This window comes from Macrobrachium nipponense, chromosome 24, assembly GCF_015104395.2.
Source record: "Macrobrachium nipponense isolate FS-2020 chromosome 24, ASM1510439v2, whole genome shotgun sequence".
Classification (NCBI taxonomy): domain Eukaryota; kingdom Metazoa; phylum Arthropoda; class Malacostraca; order Decapoda; family Palaemonidae; genus Macrobrachium; species Macrobrachium nipponense.
The window spans coordinates 56,549,024-56,572,491 of NC_061091.1; the positions used below are offsets into that span (position 1 = coordinate 56,549,024).

The following is a 23,468-nucleotide window of genomic DNA, read 5'->3' on the forward strand; positions in this document are numbered from 1 at the left end:
TAAATATCCGCAGCTTTATGCAGTGGTTCAGCCATTTTTGGGCTCAAGCCGTGTCACCGGTGAAATGTCTCGTTAGCCATTTCTAATATATAAAACTAATGCTAAATATACTAGAGAATAAACCAAAGGGACTGACTGAGGTTACTACCCTCAGGCGAGCACTTTTGTAAAATAAAAATGTCGTGTATAAACCAGGGGCGAGTAATACAGCCACGTTTCCTTCAACCCCACAGAATGATCCTCGTCAACAATCCCCAACATACGAGGTGCCGTTATACAGGCCGCCTCCCCGCCACCAACACCCTCCTCCCGAGCGCCATCTACAACATCTTAAGTTAGCACAGCGACCTGGTAGCACGAGATTTTTATATCTGTGTATTATTTCAACTTTTTGTCGCTTTATTGTGATTCAACGATGGCAGCTTCCGTCCCATCTAAGTTGAGTACTCAGAACATGCTTTGATTTACTTTTTAGGTGGTAGATCGCCGTTTTTAAGAAGTTTAAGCTCGTTTTTACCGACGCTTCACGTTGCGTTATCGTGGTCTTCGTCCGCATGGCGACCGTTGTTTACGCTTGGGCGATATTTCTACCTAATTTTGTAATTTATGATCTTTATGCGCTTGGTTTTCTGAGGAGTGTCTTCCTTGGTAGTAAATTTGGTAATATCGAAACCTTATGGCTAGGATCGAGTGTTATTCGTTCCGTTATTTTCGATACTTTTATATATATATATATATATATGTATTTATACGTAAGGAAGATACTCTTTGATTTCCAAGTTTAGGGAGTCCTAGTACTCCTTTATTTAGCATTTAGTCAAACCCTTTTTCTTTTAGTTAGAGCTTTTTCGCAAGGTAAATTCACCTTTTACCTTTCGTGTTTAGGCCTAGCACCTAGGTTAGGTTGCGCTCTGAACCCCGCGTGGTGGCATATCTGTGCTGTTTTTAAGCGTAGGCTATATGTTGGATTTTAGCTCTTGTATCCGAGATTTCGATCCCAGGCGATTCAAAATTTAATCATATTAGAGCTATAGGGGTTCTAATTAGAGTAACCTAGCGTAGGTTATTTAGGCTAGCCTATCCTAGTAGGCTACTTCTTGTTCGCCGTCTTTCTTTCAGTCTGTCCTCTTTTGACTTTCCATCAACGGTCGATTAGCTGTTGGGAACAGCGTCTGATCTTTAATTATAACCTAATAGGCTTGCTTTTAGGCTAGATCCTGCGGCCGTTTGATGGAGTAGGTTTCATATTAGTTCATAGAACTGATTACCTACTAGTCATCTTTAGATGGAGAGACAGTTAGAAGGGAGGCGGATGAGAAGTGGGGAACGTTTGCAGTGTTAACTTTTGGGTCTCGAGTTGAGTTGGTTGTCTTCATAGAATATCGTTTCTTTATCTCCGACCGCCGGACTCCGGGGGGGCAGAGTGAGAAACAATTATTTTTCTATTTACATCTTTCATCCCCTCTCCGTTCTATTTAGACGTGAAGGATCACAAGATTGATGTTTTGACAACCAGTTCCTCACGGTTCGACTCATTTTGTTTTCATTTTAAACGTGACTGGCTCCTTCCTTCGTATCCCGGTAGTTCCGGGATACCAGCAGGGAAGGGTAGGTCTTCTCCCCACAAGGAGTTATGTTTTTATAGTATACATAGACCAAATTTGACGTTAAGTTCCTGCTGATGTTCAAATCGTGGTAGGTCCGGAGAACTGGACCCGGATACGTTTGAATTTCATAGGGAATTGGTTGAATTATGTATACGATCGTCTGCTAATTCATTCGGGATCGTGGTAGGTCTAGTACTAGGCCCGGATACCATCCTGCTGGATTGGCATCTCTGACATTCATTTATCTTTAGCTCTAACTGTAGTAATTTTATCCGGTCGGTGGTAGGTCTATTAATATAGGCCCGGATACCGTTAGGATCATGAAATTTATATTGTTTAGCATGTTTTATAATTATTTCATTTTGTTTTACACCGTTTTTTCTAGACGTTGGCAGGTCCTGAAAAACGGACCCGGATATCGTGCGGAAATAACGGTGGTTCATTTTTGTGTTTATCTTTTACCCATGTCCTCTTTATTATGAAATTCTGTAGTCCGGCGATGCCGGATTACTATTTTAATAGAGGCACACTGCGGTTTAAGAGATATTATATGTGTTTTCCGAGTTTCCTTCCCTCCTGACTATCTTTGTTGGCCTCTCATTCCGGCGATGCCGGAATTTGAGTGGAGGGAGAGTGAGGATTCTCAAGAAAATTGTAAATTTATATCATCCAAAATTTTCCGGGGGGTACCCCTGGAAAATTACTGTTATAGTTTAACACGATGATTGGTGAATACTCATATGTAAATATCTCTTACAGATGTTACAGTGTGCTGAAGTGGGCTGTTCCGCTATGCTACAACAGCCGTGCGGACATGTAGAGTGTCGCACTCACGCGGCATGTGCAGTACAAGTTTTGCAAGAGACGGTCTGGCATTATGAGAGATGCCAGGTCTGCTATGACCTCTACGCACAGATCACTGATGACTCGGTAAGTAGACATATAATCTGTGCTTACTGTTCTCTGTTTTATTAGATGAATGGTTTACTATACATCTGAAGTATTTTTACCTGCGTCTGATCAAGGATTCTCTTCCAGGCCCCTAAAGAGGTGAAAGATACGGCACTCGCCACCTTGAAGATTTGGGTAGGTGGCTTTGGAAGAAATGTAGGGAAAGCTAGGCCCTATATTCTTTCCCGGGATGCGGCTTCCGTCATCTACCCTAATTCGAAGACTTCGGCTGTAGCGGAAGAAGTCGCGGCGCCATATCTTCAAGATATAAATGAAGAATACCATAGTTTAGAACCTTTAGAGGGACCCGAGGCAGAAGTAGTAGCGGAAGTCGGCGGCTTGCACTTATCGTCTGAGCCGATGCAGACGGAGCAGGTAGGTGAGGCAGTAGCTAGTCCTTCTCCTTCAATCTCCTCCTCTGACTTCCCTCCTTTTCCTTCTCTTACTCCTTCTCCAGTCGCCTCTCGTGTCCCCTCTCGGACCCCGCCAGGGTTCGAGGGTTTTGGGAACGTTGATGTAACTAAGGCAGCGTCTGTTCGGCCTAAGGTGAAGACCGTGAAGACTAAACAGCTGCCTGCGAAAGTGAAGTCCGGCACCTCGGCCCCTTCTGCCGCGGACTCCAACTCGAAGAGTAGATCTAGCCGAAGCGGCAGCAAGGACAAGTCCTCACGTAGGACTAAGGAGAAGCTTGCTACTCCTTCTCCGGCTCCTTCACCGGCTTCTACCCCGATAGCTGCTGCTATCCTTAGTCCGGCGCCAATTCCGTCACCGACTTTCCCGTCTACATCAGGGGAAGTACCGGTTAACTTAGAGGTTCTGACTTCCCTTCTAATACAGAAAGTTAGTCAAGAAGTTTCCTCTCAAGTAGCTAGGGATATGGCAGCTCTTTCAGGCAAACTGGAATCGCACATGTCTCGTACGGACCAGTCAGTATCAGAGCTGTCAGGGATAGTGAGCCAACATCAGTTAATGATGGCTCAGACAGGTGGAAACCCACAGCTTTTCTCGATCTTGCCTAATGCGGCCAATCTACCTCCCTTTGAAGCAGGCAATCCGTGGCGTTTAGCTTTTGGAGCTGTTTTGCGTGATGGTAAGCTCACTATCGAAGGGTGCGGGACACGCCCGTTAGAAGATTTTGAGTTTCACCCGACAGATTTACAATCTCCTTTCTTAGGCTATGCAAGGTTGACTAAGGAAGCTCTTGTAAGGGAAGATAAGGTTCCGGCTGAGACTCTTATCTTTCCAAGAGAAGCGGCTCAGTCAGCTTGGCTTAGGATTATGAAGGAGATGGAGTGTGTCAACACTAAGATCACTCCATTTAAAGGGAAATACACCACTTTCATTATCCCAAAAGATTACCCGCTGCCTTGCACCACGAAGATCGCCGAGCTGACCCTGAAAGCTGCGGAAGAAGACAAGCCTCTTCCACAATTGAAAGAGACAGACTTGACGTCTTTGTTGATGCCCGAAGATCCTACATACTGGCATCAAACTCCGGAAACGTTCCAGAAAGGGAAGTTGGAAACAGATTGTGCTTCGACACAATTTAATGAGAGACTCCTTAAACTACCTGAGCATCTCATTAAGGCCGAGTTTGAAGCAAGGTGTAGGCTGAGTCGGTCCCTTCACTCAGTCACTTCTGCGGAGATGATTGCTTCCACCTATCCGACTGCTCCGGAATTTCAGGTCCTTACCAAGTCATTGTTAGGCACATTTCAACACGACTTGTTTGATTTCGCTGTGGCGCGAAGAGCCTGCCGGAAGTTTGTCCTAAGACCAGCAACGATCAGACATGAGCCTAATAAGCTCATTAGATCTTCAATATGGGGACCTTTCCTCTTTCCGGAGGATTTAGTAGCTCAGGTTACTCAAGAGGCAGTGAGAGCCAATCAATCACTGGCAACCAGATGGGCTCTTAAGTTCAAGCGTCCAGCAGATCCTTCCACGGCAGGCGGTCAGAAGGCCAAGAAGCCAAAGAAGTTTCAACAGAGAAGGTTTCAAAGATCTCCTGCGGTGAACCAACCTTCCACTTCCATGCCTCCACCACAACAATCATACATGTGGGTACAGACACCAGCACCACAGTCTAATCAACCCTTACTTCCATCACCGGCCTACAACCAGACTTATGAGGCTCATACTTCCTTTCAGAGGTATGCTCCTAGAGGAACTAGAGGACGTGGTACCTCCAGACGGGTCGGCGGAGGAGGGGGAAGGCTCGCAAGAGCCAGACCCTACAGAGGAGGTAGAGGTTCAAGACCAGCTGCCAACCAATGAGACAGCCAAGGTAGGTGGGAGATTAGCTCTATTCAAGCACAGGTGGACATTCAACACCTGGGCACACAGTGTCATATCGAAAGGTCTGGGATGGAGGTGGAAGAAGGGACCACCTCCCCCATACAAGTTTTTTCAAGACCGGACACCAGATCTAGTAGCTTTCACTCAGGAACTACTCCAGAAAAGGGCAATAAAAAGAGTCAGGAACATCAAATTTCAAGGCAGACTATTTTCAGTACCCAAGAAGGGCACAGACAAGAGGAGGGTGATTCTAGATCTTTCACGGCTCAATTCCAGTATAGTATGCGACAAGTTTCGCATGCTAACCGTGACCCAAGTGAGAACCTTACTTCCCCGTGGAGCCGTCACCACCTCTATAGATCTTACCGATGCTTATTATCATGTGCCCATAGCAAGGAACTTGTCCCCTTACCTAGGGTTCAGATTAGGAAGAGAAGCTTACTCTTTCCGAGTCATGCCGTTCGGCCTCAATATTGCTCCAGGATTTTCACCAAGTTGGCGGACGTGTAGTCCAAGAACTTCGGAGTCAGGGAATTCTATTGGCTGCATACCTGGACGATTGGATAATTTGGGCTTCCAACAAAGAGCAATGTCTGGAATCAACCCACAAAGTCATGAGATTTCTAGAAAATTTAGGTTTTCAGATAAATCTTCAAAAGTCAAGACTAGTCCCCAGCGCCAAGTTCCAATGGTTGGGACTACAGTGGGACCTCCAGACACACAGGTTTTCAGTTCCTTGGGAGAAGTGCAAAGAGATTGCGAAAGCCACAAGGCAGTTTATAAGAAACAAACTAGCATCGAGACGGGCCCAGGAAAGGATTCTAGGCTCCCTACAGTTTGTAGCAGTGACCCAACCGGTACTGAAAGCCAGACTAAAAGACTTCAACAGAATTTGGAGAAGTCGAGCCAATATAGGCTTAAGAGACAAGTTATCAAGAATTCCCCAGCTCTTACGCAAGAGTCTAAAACCTTGGTCTACAGCCAAGAGTTTAGCAAAGACAGTACCACTTCAGTATCCTCAACCGGATCTGGTGGTTCATACAGACGCATCCCAAAGCGGATGGGGAGACCATTCCCCTACTCAAAAGTTTCAGGGAAAATGGTCCAAGTCCTTCCAAAGATTCCATATAAATGTGTTAGAAGCCATGGCAGTTTTCCTTACTCTCAAAAGAATGAATCCAAAGAAAGGAATACATATCAGGTTAGTCCTCGACAGTGCAGTAATTGTTCACTGCATCAACAGAAGGGGCTCCAAGTCCAAGTTCGTAAATCATGTGATGATTGCGATCTTCTCTCGAGCACAGAAACGTCGCTGGCACTTATCAGCCACACATCTAGCAGGAGCCAGGAACGTAGTGGCAGATGCTCTGTCAAGGACATCCCCATTGGAGTCGGAATGGACACTGGACGCACAGTCGTTTCAATGGGTGTCCAAGCAGGTCCCGGGTCTCCAAGTGGACCTTTTTTGCCACGGAGTCAAATCATCATCTTCGATGCTATGTGGCTCCCAACCTGGACCCTCTGGCATTTGCCACAGACGCATTGTCGCTGGATTGGAATCTTTGGAAGAAAATTTATTTATTTCCACCGGTCAATCTCCTGATGGAAGTCCTTCACAAGCTCAGGACATATCGAGGGAAAGTAGCCTTGATAGCCCCCTGGTGGCCGAAGAGCAACTGGTTCCCTCTAATACTGGAATTGAAGCTCCGTCCCAGACGGATCCCCAATCCAATACTGTCACAAATAGTACAAACCAAGAAAGTATACGCTTCCTCAAACAGTCTGCAAGCCCTAACTTTATGGAGTTTATGAAGATGGCAGCTCTTCATGATTCTGGAATTGATCCGGAAAATATTACATTCCTGGAATCTGATAAAAGAGATTCTACTCTTAGACAGTATGACTCTGCTCTTAAGAGGTTGGTTAAATTTGTGAAAGAAAAGGAAGTGCAGGTTATGACAACCAATCTAGCAATTTCATTTTTTAAAGAATTGTTTGATCAAGGCTTAGCTCCTGGTACTATTACGACTATGAAATCTGCCCTTAAAAAGATTTTCCTGGTAGGGTTTGGGATAGATTTAACTAGTTTCCTATTTCTCCTCTATCCCTAGAGCTTGCGCAAGGCTGAGACCTATACATAGGCCTCTGTCTGTTTCCTGGTCTCTAAATGAAGTTTTGAGACTGGCCTCCAGTATTGATAATGAATCCTGTCAGTATTTAACCCTACTTAGGAAAACTCTATTTTTATTAAGTTTAGCCTCAGGAGCAAGAATTTCTGAACTGTCGGCCTTGTCTAGAGATCCAGGCCATATAGATTTCCAACCTAATGGTAATGTTTTACTTTCACCAGACAAAACCTTCTTAGCCAAAAATGAAAGTCCACAAGATAGATGGACTCCTTGGTCAATAGTTCCTCTCCCTCAAGACGCTTCTCTCTGTCCAGTTCAATCTCTCAAATCTTATTTAGATAGAACGTCATTTAAGTCCTCAGGCCCCTTATTCATGAGAGAAAAAGGAGGAACAATTACTATGAGAGGTATCAAACAACAAATTCTTTACTTTATTAAACAGGCAGATCCTGACTCATTTCCCCTGGTTCATGATGTCAGGGCAATTGCTACCTCTATTAACTATTTTCAGCATATGAATTTTGAAGGTTTGAAAATGTACACTGGGTGGAAATCTTCGACAGTTTTCAAACGCCACTACCTTAAATCTCTTAATGCACTTAAGTTCCCTGCCGTGGCTGCAGGAAGTATTGTAGTTCCTGAAAACTCTTAACTTCCTCTTTCTTTGACACTCCTTTTTATTTCCCACTTGCCTGCCTCACCTAGTTGTTCAACCCTGCTTTCCTCTCCCTCGGGCCTTCAACAGGCACGGGTGGGGAGTGTTGTATTAGCTTGTTTTAAGAGATCCTTTGGTACCAAGTACTGCTGTATTGTTATAATTTTGTATTACCTTTAGACTTTACAGGTGAACTCCTGTAGCTGTACATAAATTCATTTTTTGAATTCTCTCATTTTGTTAAGTTGTGAAAGGTCTTTTGTTAACAATACAAGTTTTTTGTATATTGGGGTTTATATATATTAAAATTCTTTTTTTATATTTAAATGGTTTAGTTCTCCTTCCTTGTTACAGTATTTTCTTTAATTTTCAGCTTGCCCCATTTCTCTGGTACGATTTCACCGGTGACACGGCTTGAGCCCAAAAAAGGGATTTTGACGGAGGAAAAATCTATTTTTGGGTGAGGAGCCGTGTCGCCCGGTGAAATGTCTCGTTAGCCATTTCTAATATATAAAACTAATGCTAAATATACTAGAGAATAAACCAAAGGGACTGACTGAGGTTACTACCCTCAGGCGAGCACTTTTGTAAAATAAAAATGTCGTGTATAAACCAGGGGCGAGTAATACAGCCACGTTTCCTTCAACCCCACAGAATGATCCTCGTCAACAATCCCCAACATACGAGGTGCCGTTATACAGGCCGCCTCCCCGCAACCAACACCCTCCTCCCGAGCGCCATCTACAACATCTAGAGTTAGCAACCCTCAGCTTGTACCACCACCGGGTGGGAGATCAATACATTACTAAGGGGTGGGTTCACCGGGCGACACGGCTCCTCACCCAAAAATAGATTTTTCCTCCGTCAAAATCCCTTTTTTACTTGCTTTCCCAAGTTCATACATGGTTGAAGCTGGTTTCAGTCATGCAAATGCAGTCTTAACAAAACAAAGGAGCAGACTGAGCCTGGAAGAACTAGGTGACCTACAGCTGAAGCTCACCAAACTACAACCTAATATCAGTATCCTTGTTGAGTCCCATCAGGCACATCCTTCACATTAATGATGTCAACAGTGCAAGAAGAAAATGGTATGTTGCATTGAGAATCAAGTCACTGGTGCATCTAAATTTCTAAACATTTTCTTACTGTGTGTTACTTTTTTATCATACTGCATGTCAAATATACTAAACTAATACTACTTAAATTGATTTTGACATTGTTCTTTTTTTCCCTTGAATTATTAATAATTGTTAGGCTAGGGGGTCGATAGAAAATTTGAGACTACATTGGGGGGTTCGATGAGGTGAAAAGTTTGAGAACCCCTGTTCTAGGGCAATGTTTACCTGTAAGTTCATCAAATCTGACATTAAAAATTTTGTAGAACTACCATGCAGACCATAGTAAAGGCTTAGGCAAATGAAATTCCACATTTTCATGAAAGAGTTATTACATATTAGGGTAAAATATCTTGCTGTGACACTGTCTATGGCGTCATTAACCAGTCTAGGGCACCGTAAAGAGGATTATGGCACCCATAGGCTTTTGAATTTTGGTTTGCAACGATTTTCAGTTACGATCAAGCCACCAGAAACAGAACCAGGGGCTGCTATTAGAGAAAAGTTTGTGATGAAAGAATTTTTCAACATAAGTGTATTACTTACTGTAACTTCACGGGGTACAGGATAACTTCAGAATTTCACTTGTTTTCTTTAACAGAGTTACTACGTCTTCTGTTGGTTTATTTAGAGTATGTTTTTTTCATTTGTATATGTATGACTTAGGTTATTTTAAGTTATGCAGAAGTAATTTTAGTTGAGGTTCCATTATATTTATAAAAGTATTTGCTGAAGGTTACTTTTTGTTCTTAGCAAGGAAACATTACATTCAATGTTTCTGTACCTACAAGTAACCTTTAAGAGCCTAAAGAGCTTTTAATGACAGTTAAGGTTGATGTTGCTTTGCATACCTATTGGATCTTTTGTCTTCTTAAAAGTATTTCACTTTGTAATTTTCAGTGGGTGATTGAATTTAGGTACACATTGTGAAATGTATGCTTCTGTTAATGTAAGTTACTTAATGGCACATTCTCAAGAGTCAGCAAAAGGCAACTTGTGCAGGTAGGGGAATATAGGTAGTATTTTCATTTCCTGTCTACCACAACACATGCCTTTGAAGTTACACAATGAAGTTATTAATTAAAGTTATTTTTCATGGTCACATTCTCGGCCGAAGCAGAAGAAGTAGAGAATCAAGAGTTTCTTTCCTCTTTTGCAGAAGTTATTGATTTGATTCGTCAGTTCAATAACCTTTCGAGGAGGACTGAAACTGGGATAGAAGCTCTTCTAGGACCCAAGAAGGATGTTAAGGTCTCCTATGAGTTGCCATGCTCCAGCCATGCAGAATCTGTTCTATACCATGTCAATGCACAGATATTGGGCCGGGATAACTCTTTAATCTAATAAATCGTTCAAGTTTCTCCCCCATTTCCGAGACAGAAAATATTATTCAACACCTGCTATTCCTTTGTTGAGTAAACATATCAACCCAGATGTTGTTCATTTAGGTCCAGGTTTAACTTTAGATCAAGTCAAAATGGAATGTCCTTCACTTATGTGCCAAGAGGCTGCTACATTAGAGTCAATGGCCTCTATATTCCAAACAGCTTCTTTGCTAGATTTATGGTCATGGCTGTGGCTAAAATTTCCTCCTCTGATTCAACAAGAAAGTCAGTGGACGAGTCCGCTTTTGTCAGATTGCTTCAATCTGGCTCTAAAGCTATCTCATACTTAACCAACTTGAGTGCTAATGTTTGGACTGATATCCTGTTGATGAGAAGAGACGGGATTCTAGCCAAGTTAAGCTGTGCTGTGGATGTGAACTCTTTATTACCCCTATGCAATGGGAATATTTTTGAGTCTTAATTTCTGTTACCTAAAGATAATGGAAGCAGTGATTGCTAGAAGAAGGTCTGATACCAATGACAGACTAGTTCAACAGGCAGTTATTAAGTCTACAGTGAATTGACCTAATGAAGGAAGGAAGATTCAACAAAATCCTCAAAAGAGACATTGAGACCGACTCCTTCTCCTAAAACTACTCAGTCAGCTTCTCCAAAGAAGAAATTGCATAAATGGCCTTTTCAGAACCGATCTTCAAGAGGTAGAGGAAACAGGGGCAGAGGAAGAGTTGCAAGACAATAGGTTGGGCACTTCTCACTACTCAATGCCACTAGTGTTGGGATGCCTTGAGAGTCATTGGGCTGTGTGGCAGAGATTCAGAGTGGAGCCGTTGTTAGTGGCTGTCCTTCGCGTAGGTTATCTGCTCCCATTTGACTTCACTCTACTTCTGATGGAATGCCCTCTGTCACACCTTCTCACGCCAAATGGAAACCAGTTAAAAACAATCAAAGATTATAAAGCAAGGAATCTGTGGCATCTTGCAACTCATACGTATACGAGGTGGAAGCTGGTCACCGACCATGCATAGAACCCCATGACCCACCTTGGAGATTAGTGGCTTGCACTTTCCTTCCCAAGCCAGTTGCTTTGTTTGCCCGTGTGTTTGTGTGCCTTGATGGTGATCATGGAGTCCTTCAATTCTACTAGGCCTTGTCAGTGCATGTAACAGTGCTTAATATAGATGCCTAAGGAGGCAGTGAAAAGGAAGCTCATCTATCTCCAGGTATAGATCTGAGGATTTATATAGAAAGGTTTGATCCTTAATTCTGTGATGTTAGGAGGTCAAGGATGCTGTCTTTTTTTTTCTATATTGCTCAATCAGATCTGTGCACATTGAGTCAAATTTTGATCATTTGCCAGGTTGAAACTTGAACCTCATAACATTCATGCTGTCAAAACATCTTTTAATTTCCTTAAAAACCCTTCACTAGAGAAGGTTTTCAGTGCAGCTCAATGGACTTGGAACGTAGTTATACCTCACTTTGTTTGCAAGACATCAAATTTCATATGGGAATTTTAAAACTTTTAGTCATCTTGTCATGGTGGGGATAACTCTCCTGAACCAGATACAAAAGTGTTTTATTCTCTCTTAATTTTAGGTGGTTAGGAAATTCTTATGTTGAGTTTTGGGGAACGTGAAGGTACACAGTGTATAGGAACATACCTTCATATTTGAAAGTAGTCATTGTCTAGTTTTGGACTGTCAGTTGTGGGCTTTTGACTCTGGCACAGGAATCATGAGTACTCAGTGAGATAGAGGTCCTTATCCCAGTAAGGATGCTCCGACAAGTCTTGCTACAAGGACCTTACACCCTACTGTGAATCCACCACCTGGTGACTGTACTTATCAGGAAGGATCACACAATAGGCAAGGATGTTTAAGGGTTTTTCCCTTTTAAGTAAGCTAGTTAGCTTAGCAGAGCAGTTGTTTCTCTGGCTGAACTAACTCACCAACCTCATTGAATGTGGTAATCAGCTACCTTTAATGCTAGGTAGGATTCATCCTACATGATGAAAATTTGTATGATGCAATTATTTGGATACTTTCCTACTGAGAAAGTGGGAACCCACCCAGCCTTCCCATATCTTAGTGGGTAGTCATGAAGAGTTCTGACAAGAACGTAAACATTCCAAGGTGATTGCAGACAGTCCAGTAAGCTCAGCTGAGCATATTCTTTTGTTTATTTTCAATGCTGATTGCACTAACAGACCAAATATGTAAGCTAACTTGGTCAGTGGGTAAGTATCCAGATAATTAATTTTATCATAAAAATTTTTGTTTTGCATCATAAAAATGTTTTTTGTTCATGACACTTACCTGCCAGATATATATATATACATGTATATAGCTGTATTCTCCGAAGTCCGACAGAATTTCAAAACTCCCGGCACACGCAGGCGGGTGTCAGGAACCATTCCCATCTTCTATTCAGATTTTCTCTGTCGCCGATATTGTAAACAACTGTTTTCAGTACCTCCGTCTTAGGATTTTGGAAACTTCATTGCCGCTTAAGTATCTTGGTTGTTTTTTGGTTTATTAACTTGGATTTGCGGCTAGGCATACGCTATCATAAATTGATTTAAATTTGATTTTTCTTGGCATAAGATGTCTGAATCTAGTTAGGCTAGTTTCAGACTTTGTTGTCTGCAAGGGGTAAGGTGAGACTAACGAAACCTTCGGTAGATCCTCACTTAGTATGCACGACTTTGACAACTCCGACTGGAAGGGAGGAGTGCTTTTATTAGATATTACTCGGATAACCCTGGTAATTCTAGAGCTAATACGTGATGTATACATATTTCTTGTTGAAAGGTCAATGTAATTAGTGTGATGTTTGACTGATTCCGAAGGAAGATGTATGATTCGTATGCACGTACTCAAATTAGAGCGTGATAGAATCAGGAGGTCTTCCTCCAAGACTGCATCAGTAAACAGAAGTCAGGGTAATGAACCTACTAACCTCCTGTAGACTTTATTTTGCCTAACCATGTGGATGGCCTACGGGCCTAGAGGAAGTGTCTGCGAGAGGTAATGCCCTTTCTGTTATGATGGATTGCATCAGTAATCTTGGGATCTAAAGTGCTCGCTCTCCAATCAGTGTTGTGAGTGTAGTGATGTTGAGTTAGTGCCCCTAGTGTTGTGGAGGGGGCGTCAGATCGGCCCCATAACGCCTCTAGGTCTAGACCTCTGTCGGACTCCCAGGACCACAGGGAGAGGGCATGTCGAAAGCCGAAGGAGGGTTACGGGGAACGCCCACCGATCTGGCATCCCTTCGGCAGGACCTGAAGACGCTTCCCAGGCTGCCAAAGATCGTGCTCATGCACGAATCATGAAGGATTGCTTCTCGTCCTCTGAGGCGTCCTCCCCATACAGGGGTTGGAGCTTTCGGAAAGACTCGCGCCCTTTAAACAGAAGCTTATAGAGGAGGACTCTTCTCGTCCTCTCTCTCTCGTCATACGATTTCTATTGTCACCTTAACATTGTGACGGCTTTCCACCGCAGAAGGAAAATAGGACGTCATCGCAGCAGGACGCTGTTAAGCGCCCAGATCACCCTATCATTGTTACTGTGAAAAGGAAGAAGGCGTCCCCTCGTCTTCTCACAGGATCAGCCCTTCTTGGTTGGCCTCGTTTTCGCCAAGAGAAGGACAAAACAAATTTACCGCAGGAAGGATTAAAGGCTGTCTGTCAAGTCAGGCAGTCTCCTTCTCCTTCTCCTTCTCCTTGCTTGTCGTTTTCTACATCCTCGCACCTAAGAACGCACAGGCGTCCTTTTGAGTGCGTTTCTGGAGGTGTCAATGAGCGTGACAAAGACGCAAGATGTCGCACAGGCGGCCGCCGTCTTTGTCAGGAGTTACGAACGTCCATAATACTCGTCCTGACGACGATCGCCGTTCATCGGCTTATGACTTTAGCGCGCTTCATGAGCGGCGCGCCCCTGGCAAAGATGCCTCTCAAGTTGCTTGTGTTGATGCTTTTGGGTCCGCCGCATCACGTCAGGAAGCTCTCCATGACTCTTCTCTTGATGTTCGTCGCTCTCCTCTTCGGGAGCTCTTCAAGACGCTCACAAGGACTTTATGCAGGACGTTTGGCGTTCTATGCATCAAGATGCTCGGCAGGACCCTCGGGAGAACTTCTTTCAAGATGCTTGGCGTTCTATGCTATTAGGACGCTCGGCAAGGCCCTCGCGAGGATGTCTTTTGGAACGCTTGGCTTTCCCTTTTTTGAGCGCGTTTATGGAAGCGTTCATTTGCCTTACAAAGACGCAAGATGTCGCACAGGCGGCCGTCGCCTTTGTCAGAAGGTAAGGAAGGTCCTTAAGGCTTGTATTGAAGACGATCGCAGTACGTCTTCTTATAGTGCTCGCGCACTTCAGGAGCGGCGTGCGGCTCTCCATGACTCATCTCAGGTGGCCTTTCATGCATCAGGAGAGGGTTAGTGAGCGCTCAGCAAGATCCTCGCTGAGATGCCGTTCAGAACACTTGGTGTTATTTGTACCAATACTCTTGGCAAGGCTTTTGCGAGGACGCCTTTTGAAAACGGAAGACGATCGACGTCATTAACGTCGAAATGTTCGTCAGGAAGCTCGTGAGGACGGTTTGGAAGGCGCTCGATGTCTTATTTGTCTGGACGCTCGCCAGGACGCTAGCGAGGACGCTTTTGAAGACAGTCGGCGTCATATAAGTCATGACGCTTGGCAGAGCACTAGCCAAGACGTTTTTCACAACGATAGGCGCCTTACGCATCAAGACGTTCAGCAGGACTCCTACAAGAACGCTCGTCAAGAGGACGCTCTTCAGGACTCTCCACAGGACATTCCTTTACAGGAGCTTAATAAAGATTCGGAGTTGCGGTGAGACATACCCGAACTTCTTCTTCGAACCCTCTTTCAGATAGAGGACCCCTGTTACAAACGGGACCTCAGGGTTTGATTATCGGACACTCTTCAGAACGCTCAGCAGCAGAATCCTTTACCAGAACTTCACAAAGCTTCGGAGTTGCTATTAAGCATTCCCGACTTTCGTCTTTGAACCTTACTTCAAGTAAGAGACCCCCTTTGACGAGGTGGTAGCGAGAGAAGGGGTCTCAGGGTTTCATTGCTTCACGGTCGGTTAGGGACTCTTCTACTTTTCCCATAAGGGAGACAGAGTCCTCGAGCGACTCGCGACCTGCGAACGAAGACACCTTCTGTAAGACTAGTTTGCTGATAAGTTTTGGCCCTCGGTCCCTTGCTCTCTTCTCTCGCAGTGTGCTTTGTCGAAGAAGAGGAAGTAGCCTGGTCTCGTCAAGATGTCCATTTCGCTTTCTACGAAGGGAGCGTTCAAAGAATTCATGACTTGATGAACTCCAGGAAAATGCAAGGCAAGACTTCCTTTGCCCTACTTCCAGCAAGGTTAAGCATAATAACAGGCATCCGATATGAAATGGGAGAGGAAGCTGGTTGGAGAGTTCCTTCCTCTTCCCAGGACACCTACCTGCCGTAAGCCCAGTCTCTGACCAGGAATTCTGCCCTTTTCCTCGATTTTTGTGGGAATTGGGAAGACTTTAGGCTAGAATTCCAGGATTACTTTATGTCAGGTAAGTGGGTTTTCCCCATTAACAAGATACTAAACATTTTGTCAAGTAAGTGAGTAACCCCTCACTTATGAAATATAGACCCTTTGTCACGTAAATGGGTTAGTTCTCATTGAAAAATATTTCAATAACATTTTATCGAGTAAGAGGATAAGTTCTCATTGACAAGATTCGGAAGAGCTCTCATCCATTTGTAGAGGCTCGTCCATGAAAAAGACTTGTAGACTAAGACCATGAAGTCTTATGTCTAAAATACATAAGAAGATTGAGCCGTCCTCTTCGGTACTCGGTTCTCACTTGAGGACCTTCTACGACTAGTGCTAAATTCGTTCTCTTCGTAAAGAGAACGAAGACAGTCGTTTTCCATGCTCTCTCTTCCTCGTCGAGGAAGAAAGAAGTAGAGAATTAGCTGTCCAAATGACTACAATACTCTACGTATTTTACCTTTGCCTTACATGACTACTGTATGGTTCAAGTCATATACGCATAACGTAGTTACCTCTAAGGATGGCAACCGAAAGGACTATTATTCTAAGTGAATTTAATCGGTACTCCCTGCAACCCTCCAGGAGTTTCCGGTTTCCCCTTTAGATTTTTAAGGCATTGTTACAACAACACCAACTCAGCTTCTGTATTTAGCGAATACTGTTTTGCTTAAGGGGGCCGGCCGGCTAATGCCCTTTTTTAAGGACAGGACTTTGATATTCATACCACTTAATAAGGTGACTTGGGACATCTCCAAACCGCATATGATTTTCGCCTCTGACCTTCGGTTTTGTGACGCCAGGGCGATTTATCCCGAAAATAACCATTTTTCAAACTCTATCTCCTCCCTTGATATTTAATATTAAGACCTGGGATTACTACCATATATAGACCTGATGTAGACCTCCAATTGAATGAAGAGTTTTTTTTCTAAAAGTCATTTTTTTGCTAGATATGAATTTTTCAATATGGTAAAAAAAATAAACCCTATAAATCAGGAGAAAAAAATTTATAAAAAAAAAAATATGAAACAAAAATTGGAAAAAAGGGCTTGATTTGATTGTTCTATAATGTCTTTCTGAGTTATATACCAAATTCCAATGTTATAGCTTTAAAACTAAGTGAGAAGATAGATTTTGAAGGTCAATAAGTATAGGTTTGAGATACGGGCGTTCAAAGTTTTCCTTCGTATTTCTATAAAGACAATGTTAATAAATAATGATTATTATGAATGTATATTTCTTTTTTGTTTATTAATAAACCAAAACTATTTTATTTATCATAATTTAATCATAAATGATGATCCCTTTGCTCATACGTATATCGCAGCCTGGGGCACTGCTTGAGGCAAGATGGGGCACTCCTTCCTACGCAATTCTCTCTCTCCCCTTCACTAACTCAGCTTATTACAGCGAATTTTCTTCTTCTGTATGTTAGTGAGATGTTTTCCTTGTATTTTCCTTTTTGACATGATGAAATTCTTGCCCGAAACAAAGATAAACAAACGTAAAATGGAAGAGAATGTCAAGAGGTGAAACTCGAAGGCGTACTCTTTTTTTTACAAGGACAATTTAATTAATCATGATTATTATGAATTTCATATTCCATTTTGGGTATTGAAAAACCAAAACTTTGTTATTTATCATAAATGAAGATCTCTTTGCTCAAAGATCGTAGCCTTGGGCATAGTGTGACGTGTGCTGTTAAGCAAGACGGGGGCGTTACTAAGCAACCCTCCCCTCTCTCTTCACTAACTACGCATATATTATGATATTCTGTAATAATACTTGAGCGATTTTTCTTCGTCTGTATGTTAGCGAGATGTTTTCCTTGTCTTTCCTCATTGGCATGATGAAATTCTTGCCGAAACATACATAAACATACGTAAAAGCGGGCGAATGGCAGAGGTGAAATGGAACGTGTAGACTACTTAAAGTCTGTGATCGCACTAAATCAGGACTGGACTTGGTAGCTGAGCCTGAAGTCTCCTTCTCGACTCGGGGAATGTCTACAGATGCCATTTCTCCCAATTTCTTTGACAATAATTATCAAAATTTACGATAATAGAAGAAATATTGCATTTTCTTGTACGGATCAATGTTTTAGGCTTATTGAGTTACGATAACTAATTACCCTGTAACTACGAAAGTAAGAGGAATTTTGACAAAATATTTCGTATACGTATTCTCAATTGCCATATGAAGCTCCATGAATTTTTTCATGACTGCATTTTTCGCCCTATACCACCATATATAGGGGTTCTGGCCGGCCCCCTTAAATATGTTTGCTTGAGAGTTGTCTTTCTGCTCAATAATGATAACAAACCTATACATTCGTAGAAAAGAGTAGCTAGCAACTCAGGCAGAGTAGTGCGAGACGGCGAACGTACACTGCTGTGACTAGAGCCAGCTCACTGAGAGTGAGCTCAGTTCCAGCTGGGGGTCTGCCATGCGCGGTTTTCTCACGTTTCTCTCTCCTGCGGGATTGACTGACTAACCATATCTCTGCCCTTCAATCACGGACTTTAGCCTCGGGTTGAAGGGATTCTCGCATGCATGAATGAACATGATCTTCGTTTTGCGAAAATTTTTTCAAGAGATTTATATTAGATTTTTTAGGTTCTGTTTACTGCAAGGTAACAGAATTCTGTACGAGGCTACCGTGGCATAGCACAATAATGCACACCTGCTTAAGCAAAGCGCAGCATTATTAGGGAAGGAAACATGCTCGGTGAGGGAATGAATGAGTCTGCTGGGGACCATTTCTTCGCTGGAGAAGTTTGTTTCCCTGAATAGACTGCAATTCAGACCTCTCCAGTGTTTCCTGCCGGAAAACTGAAATAGCATCGAAGATCTAGATATGATTCTGAACATCTCTCAAAATCAAGGATCACCTAAGGGGATAGCGAGACTGTGCCAGGCATCTGGAGAGGGGTACAGATGTCCTGGCTCATAATCTCATAGAATTGGAAGCAATTGGGTTGGCTCTCCAGTTCGTCTAGCAACGAGTGGTTTACCCAGTGGTCCAGATCAACTCGGACAATTCCACAGCTTTCTCATATCTCTAGAAATATCGAGAAACACTATCTTCGTCCCTGTTCGTGTTAACGAGAGAGAGCCTGTTATGAGAACAGGCACAGAACGTAATGATCCTCAAGAGGTTTGTTGCACGATTGCAGCACGTTCGTGCAGATCTTCTCGATAGACGGCAGTAATTACTGACGTCTTGAGTAAAATCTTCGCTTAGAAGTGTGTCGAGATTTGTGGAAACGTTGGGGACGTCCTTTCAGAGAACTCTTCGCAATGTTGAAGAAGAAGAGGCTTCTTCTAGACTGCTCCCTTATTCTCGATCCGAGAGCAGTAGCAATAGACGCCATCCTATAGTATTGAATGGGGATAGATGTTTAGTCTTTTTTCCCCTATTCAAACTCTTAGGAGATGTAATAAGATCATTTCCGGCGTCAGAGGGAGAGAGAATGACACTGATCGCCCCAGGTTGGCCTACGAGAGGCTGAATTCACAGAGGTCACGTCCTACCTAGAGCACTTTCCAAGGATCCTTCCCGAGAGAGTCGGTTTACTCTAACAGCCTCACTTCGAGAAGTACCTCAAGACCTCTCCGCTCTAAGTCTGACTGAGTTCAGACTGTTGAGAAGTTGATCAGAATGAGAGGATTTTCAAGACTAATGGCAAGTGTCATTACCACTGCAAAGAAGTGCTGCCTATTTTGCAGTGTACCAATCAGAGTGGGCCGTTTCTGGAGAGAGTGCAGGAAGAATGGCTTTTGCCCCACCTCGACCTCTGTTAATTACATTACCGTCTTCCCTTTCTGTCTGAAGAATGGTATAAGCTATAAGCTGGCAGTTCCAACTAATAAAGAATACGGAAGTATGTTGTTGACGGCCTTTAGGCTCAGAGATTTGATTCTGTCGAACAACAAAGCTCTTTACGATCTTTGAGGTGTGTGGAAATCTCGAAACCGTCTAGATCGAAGCTTCCGGCATGGAACTTAGACGTAGTCTGAAGTTCACGATGTCAAAGCATTTTGAACCTCTCCTTTCTGTAAACTTAATACATGTGATCAGAAAGGCTAGTTTTCTAACCAATCTAGCCACGACAAAGAGGGTTAGTGAGAATTAAGCCATCATCAGACGTTTTGACTTTAGAGGACATAATGCGGTGTGTTCTCTAGCCTTCCGTCCTTGCCTAAGAAGGAAAACCCATCCAACCCTTGGCCAGAAGCTTGGAGATCAAGGGGGTGGCACAAATTATTGGGCAAGAGCCAGAGAGTCCTGTGCCCTGTCGGGACTCTCAAGTTTTATCTAGATAAAACTAAAAAGAAAGTAGAGGTCCTTCGGACAATCTGTGATGTTCCGTAAAAAGACCAGACTTGCCCATGTCGAAGAACGCCCTGGCGTTATTGTTAAGGAGTCTTTCAAAGAGGCTCATTCGTCATGTTTGGACAAAGATTTGAAACCTTTTAAAGTAAATACTCACGAGGTGAGGGCGCGGCCTCGGAAGCATTTCAACGGAGAATGGCACTCAGTAACATACTGAGTGCCGCGTTTTAGCAAAGCAACTCTGTGTTCGCTTCACACTCCCTGCGGGATGTGAAGACGACATATGAGATCTGCGGCTCGCTAGGGCCATACATGTCCTCAGACACAATCTTTGGGGCAAGAAGTACCACTCATCCTATCCTGTAGAAAATGGTTAGGAAGAGCTGTTAATTTTGGTTGTTGGGTCGCCGCCAATGGCGGACTTCTCAATTCTTAAGCCTTAGTTAAAACATTCTTAACTTTGGCTAGGTTGGTCAGGTGGTGATATATATTACTTCTTAGCCCTCATGGTATGGTCAATATGGTCTGGTCACATTGTGGTCACACTCCTGTTGACAGGTCATCTAGAACTCACCAGCTATACAGGTCACTACCTTGCTGGAGACTCTAGTAAAGCAAAAGCAGACTTGGGTGACAGTACTCACGAAGTCAGCTACGCTAACAGGTAAGGAACCAAGATGTATATCATCTGCAAGTGAATTGTTTCCCAAAATCCTTTTATTCTGTCCCTCCCCACCTCCAATGGTGGGAATCAGCTATATATACGTATATATATCTGGCAGGTAAGTCTCATAAACAAAATGATATTGTTATGATACAATTACGTTTGTTCATACTTACCTGGCAGATATATATATATATAATCAAGTACCCGCCCAACCTCCCCTCGGGGACAGTGGCATTAGAAAATCTGAATAGAAGATGGGAATGGTTCCTGACACCCGCCTACCAGCGGTGGGAATGGGTACTAACCACCTGGCCGACCACTGTGTGTGCCGGGAGTTTTGAAATTCTGTTGAACTTTGGAGAATACAGCTATATACAGTGGACCCCCCGTATTCGCGTTCTCCGGATTCGCGGACTCACTCATTCGCGGATTTCTCTTGGAAACGTTTCCCTGCATTATTCGCGGAAAATTCGCGGTATTTTTCTATGAGAAATATCCACAAATTCCTGGTTTTTTTTATCAATTTCATCATAAAATGCACTTTTCGTGATAAAACTATTAAAAAAACCAAGTATTAAAATTTTTAGTGGTTTTTCTTAAGTTTTAACTAACAAAATAGGCTGTTTTTAGCGTTTTTATAGGGATTCCAAACATTCGCGGATTCTAACTTCGCGGGGGGGGGGGGGGGGGGGGGGTCTGGTACGCATCCCCCGCGAATACGGGGGGACCACTGTATATATATATATATCTGCCAGGTAAGTATGAACAAACTTTATTGTATCATTACAATATCATGTTTTGCAATTTCTTTGTCATTACCATTACCACTATGTTTAGAGATGTACAGGAATTGCAATTTACAAATAACAGTAAAAAATAGCATTACTAAAGATTATTTTTCATCACGTATGAGGGTTGGTCCATTTGGAGTAGAGGTTAATATTGTTACAAGACTGAGTTCACTTTCTAGACTCTCATAGGACTTGTCTGAAGGATTTTTTCCTATATGAGGGAAAACTAGAGCAAGCTAATGTTAAATAAAGGTAAGAGGAAATCAAAGAGAGGTTATGAAGAGATGCTGCTAAGAATCTGAAGTATCATTTATTGTCTGTCTCACAGTACACTGTTAGTCACCTCATTGTGTGACACCAGGTATAGTGATGCCACTGATTGTACAGTAGTGCCTCAGCATACGAAATTATCCGTTCCGAAGCGGCCTTCGTAACATGATTTTTTTGTATCTCGAACTACGCTTTACATATAAATTGCCTAATTCATTCCAAGCCCTACAAAAACACCACAGTAAATTTTATAGTAAAACTGTATTGACCAATAAACAATGAAATACAACAATTTGGACCATTCAATGCCTAACATAACCTTTATTGTAGTACGTACTTGTAAATAAAGTGTATTAGTGTACTGTCGGCCAAAAAACTCGTGGCAGAGTTTCATAATTTTTCGTTCACCTGCCTGACGCACGATTCATGCCTTATTTATCTATTTTTCTGTTCAAAGATGGAAGAAATCATGTGTAATGACGTTAAAAATAGTCACTGATATCTTTAGAACATTATGTTATGTTATTGTGTGAAACTATTTTCCATATAGCAAAATTGACATGAACGAAACGAAGTGATAAAAAACGTCATATCACAACCATAGATATACATTACCAAATAGATAGGAGACACCTATCACTAGTAGTATCGCATAAACATAGTCCTTAAATTATCATTTCAATATTAAATTGAAGGTAGTTGAATATTCCATTTGTTAAATTTTACAGAAAACATTGGAATCTCACAAAATGCTATCAAATTTAAAAACAAAAAGAAAAAAAAAACGATATCTTAACAGTGTGAACCAGGCGACCTCACTCTATTGCTTTTGATGTTATGTGCACGGGAATCTAATGTCAATGTGTCATTTATCGGTCTAAGAAACATCCCTCGATGAACGAGAGAATTATTGCACTGCATTCGGTGCAAGTTCCTGTTGGAGAGATATCAAGAAAACTTAATAAACCGGAGAGAATCATACATAGATGAATAAAATTGTTTAAAGAACGGCAAAATTTAAAACATGGGCCTAGAGGTGGAACACCTTGAAGCACCACATGAGAGCAAGACAATACAGTAGTGCAAATGTTGCTGAGCAACATTCATTTGTGAACTTGGAATTCTAGTGCCTCGTCACGACATTGCTGAACCAGGAATCATAACTAGCTCTACGCTTATGATTGGTGTCTGATGAATACTTTAGATGGAAAGGAAGAGATTTTTAAATCTACACTTGAAGTCTTTGATAGTTGTCTAATGAATAAGTCTAATGAATAAGCAAACTTATCTTTGATGGATGAGAGATTCAGTTAGGCTTACTCTTTTTGTTTTGTTTTTTATCGGTGGCCGGTGAATACCACGGATAGGGAGGGAAACGGTTTCAATGATGCATGCATTTTTTTCTTCAAAACCTAAAGAATACATTTTATTGGGAGATACTTTTTTAACATCGGCCTAATCCTTCCATCACTCCTATACGCCACCTCCGCTCTCTTCTACATCTCAGGCGACTAGATCCGACTTCTCACTACGAACTCCATCTCGTGAAAGCATCACTAATGATAACGGTTATTTTAAAATTCCCCGCACCGACAACGGACGCCTTAAAATGCGTTTATAAAGTATTTTCTGTTCAAAGAAACTTTATTTTTCATTCCACAAAATATGTGTATACACTCGTGTTACACCCTGTAGCCGTCAAAGAGCAACCTTGATTTAAAGCAGTAGGTTTTTCTTGAAAAAA

General features: G+C 42.5%; 2 protein-coding genes across 5 annotated transcripts in view; both read left to right on the plus strand.

The window, feature by feature from the left end:
• Nucleotides 1-23,468, plus strand: part of LOC135205651 (probable C-mannosyltransferase DPY19L3) — a 248,398-nt gene that overhangs the window by 166,868 nt on the left and 58,062 nt on the right. The window lies entirely within an intron of this gene.
• On the plus strand, nt 1,921-5,282 carry LOC135205650 (uncharacterized). The gene is made up of 2 exons (XM_064236472.1): nt 1,921-2,537; nt 2,646-5,282. The coding sequence occupies exons 1-2, from the start codon at nt 2,367-2,369 to the stop codon at nt 4,833-4,835; spliced, it is 2,361 nt and encodes a 786-aa protein (XP_064092542.1). The 5' UTR covers nt 1,921-2,366; the 3' UTR covers nt 4,836-5,282.

Excerpts from the sequence above, each read along its gene's own strand:
- LOC135205650 (XM_064236472.1), top strand. The coding sequence starts at position 2,367 with ATGTTACAGTGTGCTGAAGTGGGCTGTTCCGCTATGCTACAACAGCCG. Across the intron at positions 2,538-2,645 it reads CACAGATCACTGATGACTCG|GCCCCTAAAGAGGTGAAAGA; the intron begins GTAAGTAGACAT and ends ATTCTCTTCCAG.